This window comes from Portunus trituberculatus, chromosome 28 (genome assembly GCF_017591435.1).
Source record: "Portunus trituberculatus isolate SZX2019 chromosome 28, ASM1759143v1, whole genome shotgun sequence".
NCBI lineage: Eukaryota > Metazoa > Arthropoda > Malacostraca > Decapoda > Portunidae > Portunus > Portunus trituberculatus.
In genome coordinates, this window is record NC_059282.1 from 9,499,272 (window position 1) to 9,517,851 (window position 18,580).

Sequence of the window (18,580 nt, forward strand, 5' to 3'; positions counted from 1 at the left end):
TTAGATTTATGATTATGTATAGCACTGCATGATAGTTTTTATAAGAAATTTACTATAGTTAAACAAGACATGATCCCCATGTATGGGGACCACAAATTGTAGAGGATTTCGCTGCAGGACTTATATATATTACCCCTGTTAATGGGCCAAATATTTAGAATTAGTATATAATGTATTGTGTACTTGTAAGTGTATCTTTAAGTACTGATGACGAGGTCGCTGTGCGACAGATACAGGATAACCTAGATGGGCCCTGGTGGCCCTTTGTTATCCTATTATTTATGTTATGTTATGTTATGTTATGTTATGGGGATCGCAGATTGTAAAGGAATTCGCTGCAGGACTTAGCCTGTTAATGGGCCAAATATTTAGAATTAGTATATAATGTATTGTGTACTTGTAAGTGTATCTTTAAGTACTGATGACGAGGTCGCTGTGCGACTGATACAGGATAGCCTAGATGGGCCCTGGTGGCCCTTTGTTATCCTATTCTTTATGTTATGTTATGTTATGACTCGCGTCTTGCTCTTGTAGGGTCGGAGCCGTTTCATATAGCAGTACGTGTCTAGAGTATAAATGTCTGTGATAACTATCTATTACTAAATGTTTTATTGATGAGATATTATACTTGTAAAAATTTCACTTACTGATTTATTGCTTTTTTGTGACATCTTTCTTTTGGTTATGTAAGGAATTAAAGTGTCTCGGCTGGGGAAGCACTGACGGGTCTGTGTGTGGGTGGGCGTATGTAAACAAACAGGCAACATATGGAGGGCGGCTCGCGGCCACCACCACCGTCCTGTATTCTCCGTTTATAAGGAAAAGAGAGACGATTGGCACTTGATATCTGTTAAGAGAAGGAAACCAGCGCTCAATAATGGCACTAAAGGCTTTTGATTTAGTGTCCGTGCTGGGCAGAGTTGATTTAAAGGTGAGAGTAGTCTACGGTTTTGTAAAATTTCAGGAGTGTTCTCCGTGCTCAGATTTCTGTTTTTACTAATGTGTTTTAGTTTAACCCCTTCCATAGTGGGATGCATTTTTAGCTGAAGGTTTGGGTATGATTAGACGATTTTATTGACATCAGGAAGTGTCTATGGAGGACAAAAAATTAATGTCTTCACTATTTTAATCTCCTGAGGCTGCATGAAATCACCAAATGATAAGCAGAGTAGATATGAAAACGTGTTATGGTACTGAAGGGATTAAGTTCATCATATAGTGCTTGTTTATTTTAGTTACTGTGTTATTTTGAAGTTATAAGCATCCTTTCTCATTTTACTATTGTCATGGTTATCAAAATAACAGATACTTTTTTTCCATAACTTTTCTGCAGGAGAATTGTGGAAAATAGACGAAAACTAAAGCAACCCTGACTACACATGACATTTAGGTTAGGTTATGGTGATTTACATCAGTGTCCCTCCTTCAGATTGAGTATAACAGGGGATTATTTAAGGCTTCTTGCTTCTACAGGGTGTTATTATTTCTCATTGAGGTACAGAGTGACCAAAATGATTAGTGCTACCTGTGTTAACTATTTAATTTTACTTTTTATTGTTCATGTACAGAGTGGTCAGAATCTTTTTAAGTGTCACCTGTGCTAGCTTATATTAATCATCATTGCTTATTCATTGAGATACAGAGTGGTTAGAATCTTTAGTGTTGCTTGTGTTGGGTAATATTAATCATCATTGTTTATTTACTGAGATACAGAATGGTCAGAATCTTTAGTGTCATCTGTGCTAAATAATATTAATTGTCATTGCTTATTCATTGAGATACAGAGTGGTCAGAATCTTCAATGTCACCTGTATTGGGTAATATTAATCATCATTGCTTTTTCATTGAGATACAGAGTGGTTAAAATCTATATTGTCACCGATGTTGGGTAATATTGATCGTCATTGCTTATTCATTGAGATACAGAGTGGTAAGGATTTCATGGTTGTTTCCTTAGTGGTTAGGATTGAGTGGCTTATTCCTCAGTGTTGCCATGGTGACCAAATTAACACTTTACTCATCCCCTCCTACAGATTGAGTGTCTTGAGGCAAGCGGCAGTGATCTGTACCTTGGCTCAGATGAAAGGTAATAATAATAATCAGTGTTATATATTCTTCTCTATTTACACAAATATATTTATCTATCTATCTATTTACTTATTAGTGTATTTATTCATTATGTGATTTTCTTTTGATATTTTTTTTATTTATGTGATTTATTTAGTATTATTTTTTATTCATTCTAACTTTATCTGTTTGTGAATTTTTTTTATCAATTTTTTAAAGACAATGCTCATTCCGTCTCAGATTTTTCAAAATGGAATAATTCAACAATAGTTTTTATCCTCAAACATCACCATCAACTCATTTTTCACCCCCTCAGCTCACCATCATAGCAGTCTTCACCTTCTAAGCTCACCATCACAATATTTTTCATCATTACAATAGTTTTCACCATCACAGTTCACCATCATAGCAACTTTCATCACCTTACATCACCATCACATTAGTTTTCACCTTCTTCAGCTTCAAAGTTCACCATTCTATCAGCTTTCACCATCTCAGTTCACTGATTCTACTCATGATTCTACTCCTTGTTGGTGCAGCATGGTGGTTCACTATCTGGTGGAGGAGCGGACCAGCGAATCCACTGGCAAGATCATCTACTCCACCAACAGGATGAGTCAGAAGAACCTTGGAACAGTGAGTGTGCCTATCCATATTTTGTTCCTTGATGGTGAATGTGAGAGGAGAGAAAATTGTAGGTATGTTTCTCTCTCTCTGTTTCTCTCTTTCTCTTTCTTTTTCTCTTCACTGCGTTTTACTTTTTACAATCTCTTATTATCATCTTCAAAACTCCTGACCACACAAACACTTCTCAAAATTTGGCTCACCTTTTCTCTTTTCTTCACTGAGACACCTCAGTGATCTCTTTTTCCACACATTTCTTTACCCTTGGCCAGTATCCCTCTTTAAAAATAATAAGTAGACAGTAGCCAACAAGCACACCTAACCTAACCAAATCTAATACTGGTCTGACCCTAAAACAGAGGAAGGCGGTGACACAATTGAAGACGGCCTCCGCTCTGGGTCGCCTGATGGCCCTGAGTGATGGGAACCTCTACCTCCTGGACTCTGACATGCTCAACACCATCGGCTCGGGACCAAAGATGAAAAACGTGACTGTGTTTTGTGTCAATGAGAACCCAAACACTCTGGATCCCTTCACTGTGCAGGTGGCTATGGTCTCACTTATTGGGGGCTCTGTAGTGACGGTTTTGTTTTAGCTTTTCTTTTATTTTCAATATCTCTTGCTTTGGACATTAAAATCGTATAGGAAGTGACTTTTTTCTTTTGTGAGTATCTACTGTATCTATTTCAAATCTCAGCTTCATGATATTGCAAAATATTACTCTATTTCCCTTCAGAAAAGCTGTGTGACATTATTAAGAAGAGAAAGTATATATTCAACTCTCTAATGCTTTATAACCTTCCATAGCACTGCATACCACCACTCAATTACTCTGAAGGAAAAACACATAACATTTTGAATACCCCAGCTATGCGTGGGCAAGAGGAGATGCATTCAGTTCTGCTCCCTGCATGAGGACCGTGTCTCCTTCCTGCGGGAACTCTCCACTCATGAGCCAGTCAACATAGCCATGGATGGGAACTATGTGTGTGTGGCTGGCCAGGGGCAGTACTGTGTGTTCAATGTGGAGGCAGGAACACGTCAGGACCTGTTTCCCTATGACGCTGCCACTACTTACCCACATGTCAAGAGGATAGCTAAGGTAAGGGTTAGGTTAGGTTAGGTTATTCAAGATGGTGTATTGATTCCTTGGCTTACTGTTCTCTTCTAGTTGTTCTTTTCATCTAAATCTTGTAATGTTTCCCACAGGAGGAGTTTTTGTTAGCTGGCCCTGGTAATCTTGGTATGTTTGTGACAGCAGCAGGCATCTCAGAGCGTCCACCCATCCAGTGGTCAGAAGGAATCACAGCTCTCTCCTACTACCACCCTTACATCATCACCATCACCAGCCAGTTCATCAGAGTGTACAGGTGAGGCAGGCTGCTGGATAGTGGATCAATTGCACATCTTCACACAAAACACTCATTAATAAACTAGTGTTGGACTTAGAAGAAACAGAAATTCAAAGCATAGAATAACATCAAAACCAAACAATTCTGTGGTCCTTCTGTTTTGGTATCTTCCCTTTTCACCTCTAGAATTTACGTGAGATTATGGACACAGACAGCAAATAACTACCATCTTTGTATCATCTCAGTCATTAGCCAGTTTGTTAGAGTTTTGGATGTTGTAAGGTGGTCTATGAGACTGTCCGTTTCTCCAGGGGCTGACAGGGCTGAGTGTGAGTAATGTGTGTATGACTGGTGCTTTGTCTTGACCATTCCATGTATGATAGAGAAGTTCTGTTTAAAAGCAGTAAATGACAGTAAATAAATAAAGTAAGCTCAATAAAGATGACAGTTCCAAAAAAAAAGATAGGTCAATTTACGAATGACCTTCCACCATGGCCATTTCTTTACCTTCTCTGCAGCCTGATAGACCAACAGCACAAGCAGACCATTAACTTCTCAGGCGGGGAGTTGGTGGGGAACTTTGATGGACAGCTGTATGTGGCGGCCAACTCCTGTGTGTCCTGCCTCATGCCACAGCCCTGGACCATGCAGGTGGAGGTGAGTGAAGGGGCCTTGAGTGACTCCAATTGGCTCCAGAAACACCACTTATTCATTGGACTTGTGGCATTGTTATTGGTGTTCATATGTCACAGCTTCCTTGTGTTCTAGTCTGAGAGGCTACAAGATTATCACTCACATTCAGTATGTAAGAGCTTTTTGTTTTGTATATTCCAAGTTGTAATGGTTCTAAGTGCTTTCTTCTACATTTTCTAAGCTTTAAATAGTTCAAAACAACTATCATTTCCTTATTCAATCCTCCAGATCACAACACTTCTCTTTAAACAAATCCACATACTTCCACACACACATTCCAGGCCCTGATGGATAGCGAGAGAGTGGAGGAGGCTGTGGAGTTAGCAGAGCACAGCGGGGCGGTGGGCATGAGTCAGGAACAGTACCAGCAACTGTGTCGGACCCTGCTGCAACGTGCCGGCTTCATTAAACTGGTGCATGGGGTGTTTGACCAGGCGCAGGAGTATTTCTTAAAGGGCGCCGTGGATGTGAGGGAGGTGAGTGTGTGTTTGGTGTGTTGTGGTGTGCTAGGGCAATATGATTGACCTCTTCAGCACCATGATTCATTTTCATATTCATTCTGGTTACTATTTGGTGATTTTATACAGCTTCAGAAACTCACGTGGGGCATTGAAATAGTGAAGACTGTGGCCATTAATCTATTGACCTCCATGGACCCTTCCTAATGTCAGTAAAATGGTCTAATCATACACTAATCTCAAAGTAGAAATGTGTTCCAGTATTGAAAGGGTTAACTTGTATTCTGCATATATATGATGTCTTGTGGAGTGGTGGGACAGTGTATGATTAACTTGTATTCTGGGTGTCCGGTGTGTGGTGTGCTGGGGCAGTGTTTGACTAACTTGTGTGCCTGTGTCTGGTGTGAGTGTGCTGGGGTAGTGTTTGGTTAACTTATATTCTGGGTTTTTGATGTGTTGTGGGGTGCTGGTGGAGTGTATGATAAACTTGATGTATTCTAACGTTTGTATTTTGGCTGTTTTTTACAAAGACCACAGTTAATTTATCAGGTTATCACTAGAATCACAAAAACTACCCTTGAAAACACAGGTGAATTATTGTTTTTATTATCAAAGCTCTGTACTCTCTCCTACAGGTGATCAGCTTGTTCCCAGGGTTACTTCCAGCTGCTGTAGAGTTCACCCGGGTCCAGCCACCACTGCACCACCTGGCAGACATCAACCAGGCTATGCAAGGGGACCAGGCTAGGATCAAGGCAGCCAAGACATTCCTGCTCTCCTTTCTACTGCACCTTCGCTTCCAAGGACACCTCACTCACAGGATGGTGTGTGGTGAGAGGGAAAGAAAGCTGGCATTAAGTTACTGGGTTCTAATATTCTTGTTGTCTCATGCTGGTCACATTTCACTTAGGGCTGGTGTGTGGTGAGGGAAGGAAAGTTGTATTAAGTCATTATGGGTTCTAATATTCTTGTCATCTCTTTTGCTCCCCTGAGAGTTAATAGCTTGCTTGTCATGTTAGTTCCAGTCATATTTCATTTAAGGGGTGGTGTGTGGTGAGGGAAGGATAGTTAGCATTAAGTCACTAGGATTCTAATAATCTTAATGTCTCTTGCTTCCCTGAGAGTTAATAGTTGGCTAGTCACATTGCTTCCAGTCACATTTTACTTAAGGGGCAGTGTGGTAAGGGAAGAAAAGTTAGCATTAAGTCATTGGGATTCTTATCTTGTCCTCACTTTTGCTTCGCTGTGAATGAATAGGTAACTAGTTTTATCATGTTATTCCCACTCTCACATACAGTATGGTGTCTAGTGGAGAAAGAGAAATATATTAAAGCCTGGATCTAGTTTTTATCTTCTCATACACACATACAAACATACATCAAGGCACACAACATTCACATTCACACTCATTCACACCACTCTCAGCTTCCATTGGTCCACTGTATTTGCTGTGATTACAGGAGGTGGACACAGCTATCATCAAGCTGCAGGCGGAGGGTGACTCATCGGACCTGCTGCTGTTCTTGGACCACAGCGACATAGCGTGCAACCTGCCAGAGTGCACACAGTGGCTGTCCGACCACAAGCAGTTCTCCGCCCTAGCTAAGCTGCACAGGCAAGACTGCTGCTGTGTTTGTTGTATTGGTGTATTTGTGAGAGAAAGAGCCTTGGTATATGTATGTATATGTGTATGTTTCTTCTGTTTATTTTTGATGTAAGAAAGGCTCCTACTCTCATAAGCAAAAAGCACTAATATTGTTTCTGAGATTCCTAGTAAGTTAATGTATTTTCCTACTGAAACTTGACTAGAGAGGTAGATATAAGATACAAATGGAGTAATATGAGTTAGTCTACTTAGTGAGACAATGATATAGAGAGTAGGGTGGCTATGTAAAGTGAGGCTTCAAGATATGTCCCTACTTAATCTTGGACCTCCCTTCTAACTGCCACCTTTAGAATCTGGCAAATTAAGGGTTTTCTTCCAATTTTTGTTCTCCTTACATAAAATAATAATGATAATAATACCTCTTGGCTTGCAGTATTGGGTAGTGATGAGAAGACTTAGAATCTGGCAAATTAAGTTTTTTTCTTCCAGTTTTTGCTTCCATTACATAGAATAATAATAATAGTTCTTAGCTTGCAGAGTATTAGATAATGAGAAGTATTTTAGAATCTGGTCAATTTATGTTTTTTCTTCCAGTTTTTGTTCCCTTTACTTGGAATATGATAATAATAGTAGTTCTTGGGTTGCAGAGTATTGGGTAATCTTGAGAAGTCCCTTGATGTGTTGACCAAGCTTGTGAGGGAGGAGGTGACAGACAAACACTTCCAAGGCATCAAGGATCTGGTGGACTGCCTTGTTCTGTAAGTCATTTGTATTGTTTGTTACTGCTTCATCTCTCTCTTTGTTGTGTGTCTCTCTCCTTGCCATTTAACCTTAAAAATCTTAATAACTAAACACAATAAGGAGATACCCACTTACCATGACAAAATGAGGAAAATAAACCCCTTACCATCACTTTCTTTGGTCTTAGCACAACATTACAATCATAGAAACTAGACACAGGAAGGAGATGCCCACTTACCATCACACCCTGAGTAAGCACAACATTACAGTCATAACCCCTTCAGTACTGGAGCGCATTTTTACCACGAGTTTTGCATGTGATTAGACAATTTTATTTACATTAGGAAGGGTCTATGGAGGTCAGAAGAATAATGGCCAGAGTCTTCACTATTTGAATCCACCACATGATTTTCCGAAGTTGTATAAAGTCACCAAGAATGAATATGAAAATGCATCATGGTACTGAAGGGGTTAAAAACAAAGCACAATAAGGAGACACCCACCTACCATCACACAATAAGGAAAGTAAACCACTTATCATCACACTCCAGTCTTCAGCCTAACATTACAATCATAAAAGCAAGACACAAAATGGAGACACCCACTTACCACCACTCTCCGCTCCTCAGTGCCATGGATGCCAGCATAGTGTGGCGATACGCAGACTTTGTGCTGGACCGTGATGCCAGCGAGGGTGTGCGAGTGTTCACAGAGACACAAACCATTCTGGACCCCTCCCACGTACTGCACATCCTCCAGAAGTACCCAGAGGCGCGGCTTGGCTTCCTCCACCATCTTATTGACACCAAGAAGCTGAAGGTGAGGTGTCTGGTGGAATTTATTGTTGTTTGTTTTGTCAGTGTCTTATGAAAGGACTAGATTTTTTTTTTTTTTTTTTTTTTTATGCAAGAAGGGAAAATTGTCAAGAGCAACAAAAGATAAAGAAAAAAAGGCCCACTTGGAATGCCAGTTGCCTTAAAGATTGTTAGTGTCTGGTGAAGGAACTAAATTTGGTGTTTGTTGTTTTTGTCAGTGTCTTGTAAAGGGACTGATTTTTGTGTTGTTTTGTGAAGGGACTGAATTTGGTGTTGTCTTGTCAGTGTCTTTTGAGGTGATTAGGGAAGTTATGTATAAGGTATTTGAGTAAGGTGTATCTGTTGGCTTCCTCAGTTTCCCTCATGCTTGATTTAGATTGTATGTGGTGGTTTAGAAATGTACTGTGAGCACCACCAGATAACTATGAGACCATTCCTAACAGTGTGAATGAAGCAAACCCAATGACACTTCCACTTTTCACAGTGATTCCTTAAACAATATGAAGATTACGACATTAAAAAGCCAACACATTCCTACACAAAGACTGGCACAAACAAACGAGCACATTTCTTATACAAAACAAAGACCAAGACACTGAAAAGCAAATGCATTTTTTACACAACACAAAGACTGATTATAAAAAAACAAGCACATTTCTTACACAACGCAAAGACTGGCACGAAAAAACAAATACATTTCTCACACAGTACAAAGATTAACCAGTTCAGTACCATGATGCATTTTCTTGTTCATCCTGTGTACTTCTTGGTGATTTTATGTAGCTTGAGAAACTTATGTAGGGATTCAAATTGTGAAGACTCTGGCCATCAATCTTCTGACCTCCATAGACCCTTCCTAATGTCAATAAAATTGTCTAATCATACCGAAAACTCATGGTAAAAATGCTTCTCAGTTCTGAAGAGGTTAAGACACTAAAAAACAAGCATATTTCTAGCAAACACATTTCTTACACAACATAAAGACTGATACTAAAAATCCAAGCATATCTCCCCCTACAGGATGAGAAATACCACACTGAGCTGGTCCTTCATTACGTGGATGAGGCAGTGAAGCTGATGAATGCCGGAGACGCTGACCAGAGAGACACACTGAACGAGACCAGGGCCAAGCTACAAGACCTCCTCAGCTCTTCCTGCCACTACCAGCCTCATCCAGTCCTCACTCGCCTTCAGGGAACAAACTTACATGTGGAGATGGCAGCAGTGTTTGGCAGGGTGGGTGGTGGAGGTGTTGGCTGTGTTTGCAGTGTTGGTGTGAGTGTGGTTGTTTCCTTAGTGGTTCTTTTGTAATTGTGGATAGTTTTTATTCTTTAATGCTCCTTTTTTTTTTATTGTGGGTGTTGGTATGATTGTGGGTGTTTTTCTCTCTCTCTCTCTTTTTTACAGTTGTGGGTGTGTTTTATGGTTTTGTGTGGATGTAACTGTTTGTTTAATCCCCTTCCTGTGAGTGTGGACATCCATTTTAGAGTCTCTTTCACTGCAGCTATCTGTTTATGACCATTCTTGTGAGTGTAGACATTAATTTTAGACCTTCTTTCACTGTAACTGTAACTTTGTATGAGTGTAATATCCAAACTAGAGTTCCTTTCACTGTAGCTATCTTTTTATGATCCTTCTTATGAGTGAAGACATTTTATAGCCTCTCACTACTTGTCTGAGTTCTTACCATGAGCATCTGTGAGTGAACTAACAAAGCTGTGTGTTCCATCAGCTGGGGGAGCATGAGAAGGCGCTGTCCATGTTGGTTCATCAGCTTAAGGACTTTAGTGCAGCCGAGCAGTACTGTATAGCCCAAAGCAGAGTGGCGGCCAGCAGCAGTGCTAAGTCAAACATATTCCTCAAGCTGCTGAAGATATACCTTCGTCCTCCTCCTGGGTAAGACTGGAGCTGTGGACTAACTGAAGAAAGGAAATAAAAAATAAAGATTGATAGGATATAGAGGGACTGACTGAAGGAAGGAAAAAAAAGAATGATAGGATAAGGAGGGAGTGTTTAATGGAAGAGTGTGACATGATGCAAGAAAACAGGAGGGTAAATTGGTAGGAAGGAAAGATTGACAGGAAAAGGAGGGTGTTTAATGGAGGAATATGATATGATGCAGGGAAACAGGAAGGTAAATGGAAAGGCTAGATAGATGAGGACTTTTCCTTAACCAAAATAGAAGGAAGGAAAGAGTGACAGGAAAAGTGGAGTGTTTATTGGAGGGATATGATATGATGCAGGAAAACCAGAGAGTAAAAGGAAAGAAACCAGAGAGTAAAAGGAAGATGATGAGAACTTTTCTCTTACAAAATTGAAAAAAAAACTAAATGAACTTATCTTACCAAACTTAACTTCCCTCACTTACAAAACAATAACACTTGTACATACCTAACCTAGATTAACCAACAACTTATTACCTAACTTGACCTAACTCTCATTCACTCCTACCCTCAATCAACTTAACATATAACCCTTAATCTAACCTAACCTAACTCTTATTCACTGCAACCCTCAATCAACTCAGCATATCACCCTTAATCTAACCTAACCTAACCTAACCTAACTCATTCACTGCAACCCTCAATCAACTCAACATATCACCCTTAATCTAACCTAATCAAACCAAACCTAACCTAACCAAACTCTCATTCTCTCTTACCCTAATTCATCTTAACTTAACCTAACCTAACTCTCATTCACTCTAACCCTCAGTCAACTCAACATGGCACCCTTAACCTTAACCTAACCTAACCTTCTCTGCACCAAACAGCGGCAGTGAGGATGACATAGAGTTGGCACCGGCAATAGAGCTACTGTCTGTACACGCTGAGGAGCTGGAGGTGTCTTCTGTGCTGGCCCTGCTGCCCCCCACCTGGTCCCTTGCCATCATCCACCACTACCTCCGTGCTGCCCTTAGGAACTCACTCCACCAGGTAAAAGCCAAGAGAGAGAGAGAGAGAGAGAAAGTGTGAGTGAGTGTTTCTATCATGTATTCACTCAGACACTAGAAAGAGATGGAGAGAAACAAGGACTCTTATGTTACTGTGTGTTTATTTTTAGTAGCCTTTCCTTTCCTGTGTGAGTGTGTTTCCAGTATATATTCACTCAGACACTAGAAAGAGATGGGGAGAAACTGACTCATGTGTTATTGTGTGTTTATTTTTAGTAGCCTTTCCTCTTCTCTTTCTTGTACTCTCTATCAAGAGACAATATTACCAAGACTGAATCAGTGCCCTGTCTTGCCCCCTGCAGAGTCGCATTAAGAGAATCCAGCAAACTCTTCTACGTAGCGAGAACCTTCAGCAGAAATTCGTCCTTTACAAACTCTCAAAGGACATGGGGCCAATTCCTCTTGCTGCCAATAGGTAAGGTGCCACACACTCCTATCCTAAACATACCCTGTCAGTTTGCTTCCACATTACAGCAGTCAGTCACTAATTAAATCCTGACCAACTTTGTTTCATGTTGCAATGGGAGTGAATGGTTGTGTCAGTTGTGCTCATTTTCTGTTGCCTTGGGAGTGGGTGGTTAGTTTGTTTAGTGGTGTGTGATACTGGTTTGGCATTCTGTGAGAGAAGTAAAGGATAAGATTAAGTATTATCAGATTGCCACTAATACAAAAGGATATTTAATGTACACAAACTGCTCTTTTTTTATATATATGCTTTGTTAGGATTTATTTCTTTGTTTTTGTCTCATTTCATTGCTATGCTTTTGCTGAATCTGTTTCTGTTTTGTGTTGTCTCATTGCTAATATTTATCTCTTTTATTTATTTTTTTTTTTTTATTTATGTATTTATTTATTTATTATTATTATTATTATTTTTATTAATTTTTTTTTTTTTTTTTTGCTATGCTTTTTTGGAATTTATCTGTCTATATTTTGTGTTGTCTCGTGATTCGTTTGTCTTTATTTTTGTCTTGTTTTATCACCATGCTTAGTCTCAATCTCTCACTTCTTAGACTCCCGTCACCAATCCCAATGTCGTTTCAGAGTGTGCTGTGTGTGCAACCGAGGCTTCACCAGCTGCTCCTTCACCATCTACCCTAATGGTGTGATGGCGCATCCCTCCTGTGCACCAAACCCTAGCGTGTGTCCCCTCACTGGTACAGTTTTCCAGGCAGCCCACGCCAGCCCCACCTCGCCCGCCCCTGCCCAGCAGTACAGGTTGTGATGTGTTATGTGCTTTGAAGAGAAAGACACTGCAGTATTATAGGTATCAGTGTGGTCTTGGTTCATCCTGTTATTTAGTACTATTAACTCTAATGTGGTTTAAGAAGTGCAGCCAAGACACAAACACTCGTACAGACACTACATCTTCTTTTTCCTTAGATATCTTTGTGGTCTCAGTTCCCCTTTGATTCTATTGTTAAAACTTGTTCTATGGCCGCTTCCATTCAGTAAAGTAGCTAGAAATTGCAAAATCGAGTCTTTTTAATTTATTTGTTTCTTGTAGATGCTCATAAACTTTTCATTCATTACTTCCAGTACTGTTAATTGTTGCATATCATTGTGAAAGGATCTAGTATCTTGTGAGTGAGTGTGTGAGTGTCTTGATAGGTCTTATGGTGTTTGTTGAGGAGGAAACATGGGCTGCATCGAGGAGGAGGAGAACAAAGACAGAGTGAGTTAGCAGTTAAGTAGTCAGTGGAAGGAAGTGATCTAGTCATAAGAGAGACACAGCTTAAATGATGAACTGTATTCAATGGCATGTACAACACACACTTTCCTTTACATTCTGTTTGCTTCAGGTTTTTCAATTGTAAATTCTGGAACTCCCTGGCCACTTGTGTATTTCCCCCTAACTATGACTTGAACTCTTTCAAGAGGGAAGTTTCAAGATGCTTCTCTAATTTTGAATGGTTTTGAATAGTCCTGTTTAGTGCTACTCTTTTTGGAACTAAAGGGTGTTTATTTATCCAGTATTCCTTGGTTAAAGCTCCTTCTACATTTTATCTTTATACAGATATACTAGGGCAACAATCCCACACACACACACACACACACACACACACACACACACACACACACACACACACACACACACACACACACACACACACACACACACACACACACACACACACACACACACACACACACACACACACACACACACACACACACACACACACACACACACACACCAATCACACTCCCAGCCCCTTCAGCCCCTGGTAGAAAAGGACAATCTTATGAACCACCTCACTGCACCCAAGGAAATAAGACATGGCACAGCTAGCCTCTCACACAGCAAAAAGGAAGTGTGTCTAATACTCACAAACATATCTCACATGCCATTGATATAGTAGATAGATTGTCACAAAAGTTATTTATTCATAGTGTTGAGTGATGCTGTGTGGTGCATAAGATCACAAACACAGTCCCACCAATGTTGAGTCTTGCCATTTTTTATGTATATTAGCTGGAGCAGGTGAAGGTACGACTGCAACAAGGAAACAAGAACCAGTGATTAGTGCTTTATTTGCTCATATTCAGAAAAGCCTTGCTCTCTCACCATGACAGTTTTCCAAGACCACAGAGACGACTAGCCAGGTTTTCAGGACAGTTTCATCTAATAATAATTTAGAAATCTTGCCAGTCCATCACCAGAACTATAAAAATACCCTTAAAAAACTGAACATCTTCAACTAAAGCCTTTGGAAAGTAATTGATGGTGAGAGAGCTAAGTGATTAAGAATACTGGCCATTGAGTCACAAAACAACCTTTCAAACTTTCACTGCAGTGGTGTCCTTTTGTAAACACTCAGGAGCTCTATAGAAAATAGTTTGCAAGATGGAAGAAAGGAGAAAAAGGACCTTAATCTATTCTCAAGGCTGCAAATAGAAATAGCTGAAAAAAGTCATAACTACAAGATTAAAGATTGTGCTGCAGTGATTTATTGAAGGGTGACATGTGGTGAGGGGAAGGCTGGCGGCAGGAATATATGTATAAAGAAAAGGGCCACTTAAGTAACCCTCTCCCCTCACTGCCCCTTTATGTATACTTATAGATGTGTATGATTTCTTTCCTGTACGTATTGGGAATGTACTATTGTCTTGATGTACAGTACTGGCATAAACACTGATCTGAATTTGTCTGAGTGTCATGTGGTGGTCCTTAATGATGAGTGATGCTTTAATCTTGGAGGAATGAGATATATTCAGGATCTTGAGAATGCCAAAAAAGATGTATATTTGTTTATTAATTAGTTTGTTTATTCCAGATAGAAGTAAAAACAAGAGAATTACACAGACATATTATTCATTGAGAGGTTAACCCCTTCAGTACTGGGATGCATTTTTTACCTTGAGTTTTGGATGTCATTAGATTATTTTATTGACTTTAGGAAGGATCTATGGAGGTCAGAAAAGTAATCCCCCCCACATGAGTTTCTGAAGCTAAAAAATCATCAAATAGTAAGCAGAACGAATATGAAAACATGTCCTGGTAGTGAACGGGGTTAATCACTGCGTTGCATTTCTGTTGGATGTGACACATTCTGCCTAAAGATTAACACGTAGTAAAGTAAAGAGGAGATTGAATCAGTCCTAAATAAACAAACAATAAACCAATAGAAGGAATAAACTGTCACTCAGATCAATGAAACACTTGGAGATCTGAGTGGCTTCTACAAGAGCCTCTTATATTATCAGTAAAATCACAGAAACACCCTTGAAGACCACAGTGATTATAATTTGCATCTCCTATCACTGGAATCACAAAAGCATGCTTAAAAACTCTACTAGCTTTCAGAGCAACTCATTAAACTACCTTTAGAATCATGAAAACACCTTTAAAAACCCTAATAACTTCCATCAGAATCCTTTAAATAACCTTAAAAATCATGGAAACAGCTTTGAAAACCCTAGTATCTTCCATCAGAACTCTTTTAACTACCTTAAGAATCATCAAAACACCTTTAAAAACCCTAGCAACTTCCATCAGAACTTCTTGAACTACTGCGCAGATAACACCCAGTAAACCATAAAAACTTCAACATCCACTAATGCCGTTTCAAAATAGCCAAGACAATACACTTGAACATTTAGTAGTGCAGGCTTTAGTGCATGATGTGATTCAGGGACTCATAAGAATGATCAGACTCTGCAATGAAAAGAACTGAGTCAGTAAAAATCTTTGTGCAAATATTCAGCTTTTAAAATCCAGATAGAGAGTTCAAGAAGTTAATAGCTATAAGAAATACTGAACTCCTTGTCACTTGCCTGATTGCTCAGTGTTCGCGTAAGTTCTGCCTTTAATCATGTAGGGAGGTTTGTGCTGCAATGAATAGGATTACAATGAGTGCTTAGCCATATCACAGTGAGTTTTGGATGTTGAAATGTGAGAAAGTGTTTTTAGGAGTGTTAATGAGCACATGTCAGTCTGTGGAGACTTTTTTTTATCAATTGAGGTTATAAATGGTTTGCCACATCACAGAAGAAGAAGAAGCATTAGGAGTGTATCAAGCTTCAGTGAGACAACAGTGGCATGGATAACTCACATGGAAGATTGGCTTGGGCTGAGGCTTCTTACCAATGGTTGAGTGAGACACAGACGTGGGAATCACATAGCCGTCATCCTTGTCACCACCAAGGGATATGTGGTGAGTGCTCTGGCGATGGTGTACGTGGCTCTGTTTCACTGCAAAGATCGGTAAGTGTTGCTGTTTTTTATATTGGTTTGCTTTGTGTGTGTTGTTGTTTTTTATATTAGTTTGTTTTTACTAATTACTTTGCTCTTCTTATTCTGGTGCTAATTTCCTTGTCAAACCAGCCACATCTCCCACTGCTAATTTTCCTTCTTTCCTCTCTTTATTTTACTGCAGACTTACCTGTCAGACCAGCCACATCACCAACTGGTAACCGTCCTTCTTTCCTCTCTTTATTCTATTGCTAACTCACCTGTCAGACCAGCCACATCACCAACTGGTAACCTTTCTTCTTTCCTCTTCTTGTTCTGGTGCTAAATCTTCTACAGGTAACTTTCCTTCTTTCCTCTCCTTGTTCTGGTGCTAACTTTCCTTCAGGTGTACTGTCTAGTCGAGGCATTTGCCCCCAACTTTGGCTGACGCTTTTACATTTTTTAGAGAGCCAGCACTCAAGTAGGCCTTTTTTTCAATCTTTCTTTTTTTTTTTTTTGTCCTTGGCTGGCCCTCTTCCCTACGTAAAAAAAAAAAAAAAAAAATGTCTTCTCCTTTCCTCTAGTCCTCTATTACTCAGCCCACACCTTCCAATGCTAACCTTCCTTCTTTTCTTTCCATATTCTATTACTAACTTTCCTTCTGTTTATTTCTCAGGTCCTCTCCTTTCCTCTGTCCTGTCAGATCAGCCTCATCTCCCACAACTAACATTCCTTCTCTCCTCTCCCTGTTCTATTACTCCAGCTGGCTTTCCTCCTAGATTTACTGTCTATTTTTCAGGTCCTTTGCTTTCCTTTCTTCTTTCCTCTATCCCTCCATTACTCACCCCACAAGCCTGTCAGACCAGCTTCACCTCCTCTTTCAATCCTTTCCTTGCTCTGTTGCTAGCTTTCCTTCTTTTTATTTCTCAAGTTCTCTCCTTTCTTCTCCTTTCCTCTATCCCTCCATTACTCATCCTACAAGCCTGTCAGACCAGCTTCACCTCCCTTCCTTGTTTCCTCTCCTTGTTCTATTACTCCAGGTAGCTTTCCTCATATCTTGGCTAACCTTCCTTGTTGAGGCGCCTGAGTTGCTTCTTGTGGTGCACTAGCAGGCAGGTGATCACCATCATGACGCTCAGGATCATCAAGATGCCAGTCAGGATGATGTAGAGAAGTGGCTGCTGAACCTGAGGGGGAAAAACTCATGATGACAGTGAAGTGACAGATGTGATGGATGAAGATGATTGGATTAGTGATGGTAGTAACAGAGGTGGTAGTAGTGGTAATGACAAAAGTAATGGCTGAAGGAAGACTCAATTAGTGATGTACATAGTTAGATAATGTATATAAGTGACAGCTGAAGGAAAACTTGACTAGTGATACTAACACAACATTGGCATTTCCATCTGAAAGCTAGGCTACGTTACATCACTTCATGAATATCTGATTTAGAAATATTTAAAGCTACAAATAGATAAAGAAATATATAAATCATTTTCTCATTTTATCATGTGTGACTGGTTATTTAGGTACATTTTCTAGTAAAAAAATTACTTCATGAGCTATTTGATCACATGAATGTAAATTTTTATCTTGTTAGTTTATATTCTGGTTATTACAGATACGTCCATTGTTTCTTCTCTCTCAGTGTTGGGATGATGGCGTGAACGTGTGGTCTTGCTTCTGGATCTGCTGTCTCTTGTCTTCTCCTCAGCTTCTCTAAGGAATCTATGGAAAGAAGTGCAAAAGATTTATTGAGCATAGGAAGAGAGAGAGATTGCTTTTCCTGCACGCGCATGTTTGTGTGTGTGTGTGTGTGTGTGTGTGGTTCATCTCCTCAGTGTATTTCAGGAATTTGTGATGAGTGGTTAGATTTACATTTGTAGATGAATGTAAGAGAGAGAAATGACTTTTTAATCTATCAATTGAGCATTCTTTTTTCTAAACCATAATATTTAACAAAGACTTTATGTAGTAGACAAATTAACCTCTCATTCATTCCTCTTCTTTCTGAACAACACACACTTAACATCACTTTAGAATCACTACATAAACAGTGACATTGATTCAACACTCACCTCTCTTCACTACATCACCACACACTTCACACAGACTCACCCTCCTACCACTTACGTACTTTCAACCTCCACTTCTCTTTGCTACCTCACCACACAGATAGACTTCCCTCCTGTGACATACATTCAAATTTTACTTCTCTTGCTACCTCACCACACACTTCACACACAGACTCACCCTCCTACCACATGCCAACCTTACTTCTCTTCACTACTTTACCACACTTCACACAGGCAGACTCACCCTCTTCCTCTGAGCTACTCCTCCCTGTGTCTTCCGGCTCACTGGTAAGTTCCTGTTAGGGCGGCCCAGATAAGGGAAATGTCGCAGTGCTGGGATACCTGTAATCCATATCTCTTGTGTGCATTTCCTCCAGCTCCTCCTTGTCTTGTTGAAGCATGAAGTCTGAGAACATGAAGGAATATGTTAGTTGTCAGGTCTTTTTCCAGTTCTTCTTTGCTGATTTGACTCGGAAAGTGAAGAAAATAAGGAAAGATTCTATAAATTGTTAGGTCTTTT

The 18,580-nt window shown here is 39.8% G+C and overlaps 2 protein-coding genes across 3 annotated transcripts; one reads left to right on the top strand and one right to left on the bottom strand.

Annotated features, from left to right (window-relative positions):
* The first annotated feature begins 726 nt into the window (after window positions 1–726).
* On the top strand, window positions 727–14,456 carry LOC123510136 (transforming growth factor-beta receptor-associated protein 1-like). Its single transcript, XM_045264976.1, has 17 exons — window positions 727–931; window positions 2,034–2,086; window positions 2,607–2,703; window positions 3,051–3,236; window positions 3,561–3,794; window positions 3,902–4,062; window positions 4,563–4,701; window positions 5,019–5,213; window positions 5,831–6,019; window positions 6,656–6,810; window positions 7,449–7,559; window positions 8,172–8,361; window positions 9,378–9,593; window positions 10,090–10,253; window positions 11,131–11,293; window positions 11,613–11,725; window positions 12,355–14,456. The coding sequence occupies exons 1-17, from the start codon at window positions 878–880 to the stop codon at window positions 12,533–12,535; spliced, it is 2,601 nt and encodes an 866-aa protein (XP_045120911.1). The 5' UTR covers window positions 727–877; the 3' UTR covers window positions 12,536–14,456.
* A 91-nt stretch (window positions 14,457–14,547) lies between these two features.
* Window positions 14,548–18,449, bottom strand: LOC123510137. 2 transcript variants are annotated; one of them, XM_045264977.1, is made up of 6 exons: window positions 18,305–18,449; window positions 17,605–17,713; window positions 17,052–17,172; window positions 15,867–16,006; window positions 15,589–15,643; window positions 14,548–15,469 (listed from the first exon to the last, which is right to left on the bottom strand). In XM_045264977.1, exons 2-6 carry the CDS (start codon window positions 17,614–17,616, stop codon window positions 15,426–15,428), a joined length of 372 nt encoding a protein of 123 aa, XP_045120912.1. In that variant the 5' UTR covers window positions 17,617–17,713; window positions 18,305–18,449; the 3' UTR covers window positions 14,548–15,425. The 2 variants fall into 2 exon arrangements, with proteins under 2 accessions (XP_045120912.1, XP_045120913.1); XM_045264978.1 differs by lacking the exon at window positions 18,305–18,449 and adding an exon at window positions 18,239–18,300.
* Window positions 18,450–18,580: the final 131 nt, after the last annotated feature.

Bases quoted from the DNA above. Each gene is read 5' to 3' on its own strand.
- LOC123510136 (XM_045264976.1), top strand. From the start codon at position 878: ATGGCACTAAAGGCTTTTGATTTAGTGTCCGTGCTGGGCAGAGTTGAT. The intron at 2,087-2,606 runs GTAATAATAATA...TTGTTGGTGCAG, and splicing joins TACCTTGGCTCAGATGAAAG to CATGGTGGTTCACTATCTGG. The intron at 2,704-3,050 runs GTGAGTGTGCCT...ACCCTAAAACAG, and splicing joins GTCAGAAGAACCTTGGAACA to AGGAAGGCGGTGACACAATT.
- LOC123510137 (XM_045264977.1), bottom strand. The intron at 15,644-15,866 runs GTGAGTTATCCA...TATTCATTGCAG, and splicing joins AGCCCAAGCCAATCTTCCAT to CACAAACCTCCCTACATGAT. The intron at 15,470-15,588 runs GCAAGTGACAAG...TTTTCATTGCAG, and splicing joins CGCGAACACTGAGCAATCAG to AGTCTGATCATTCTTATGAG.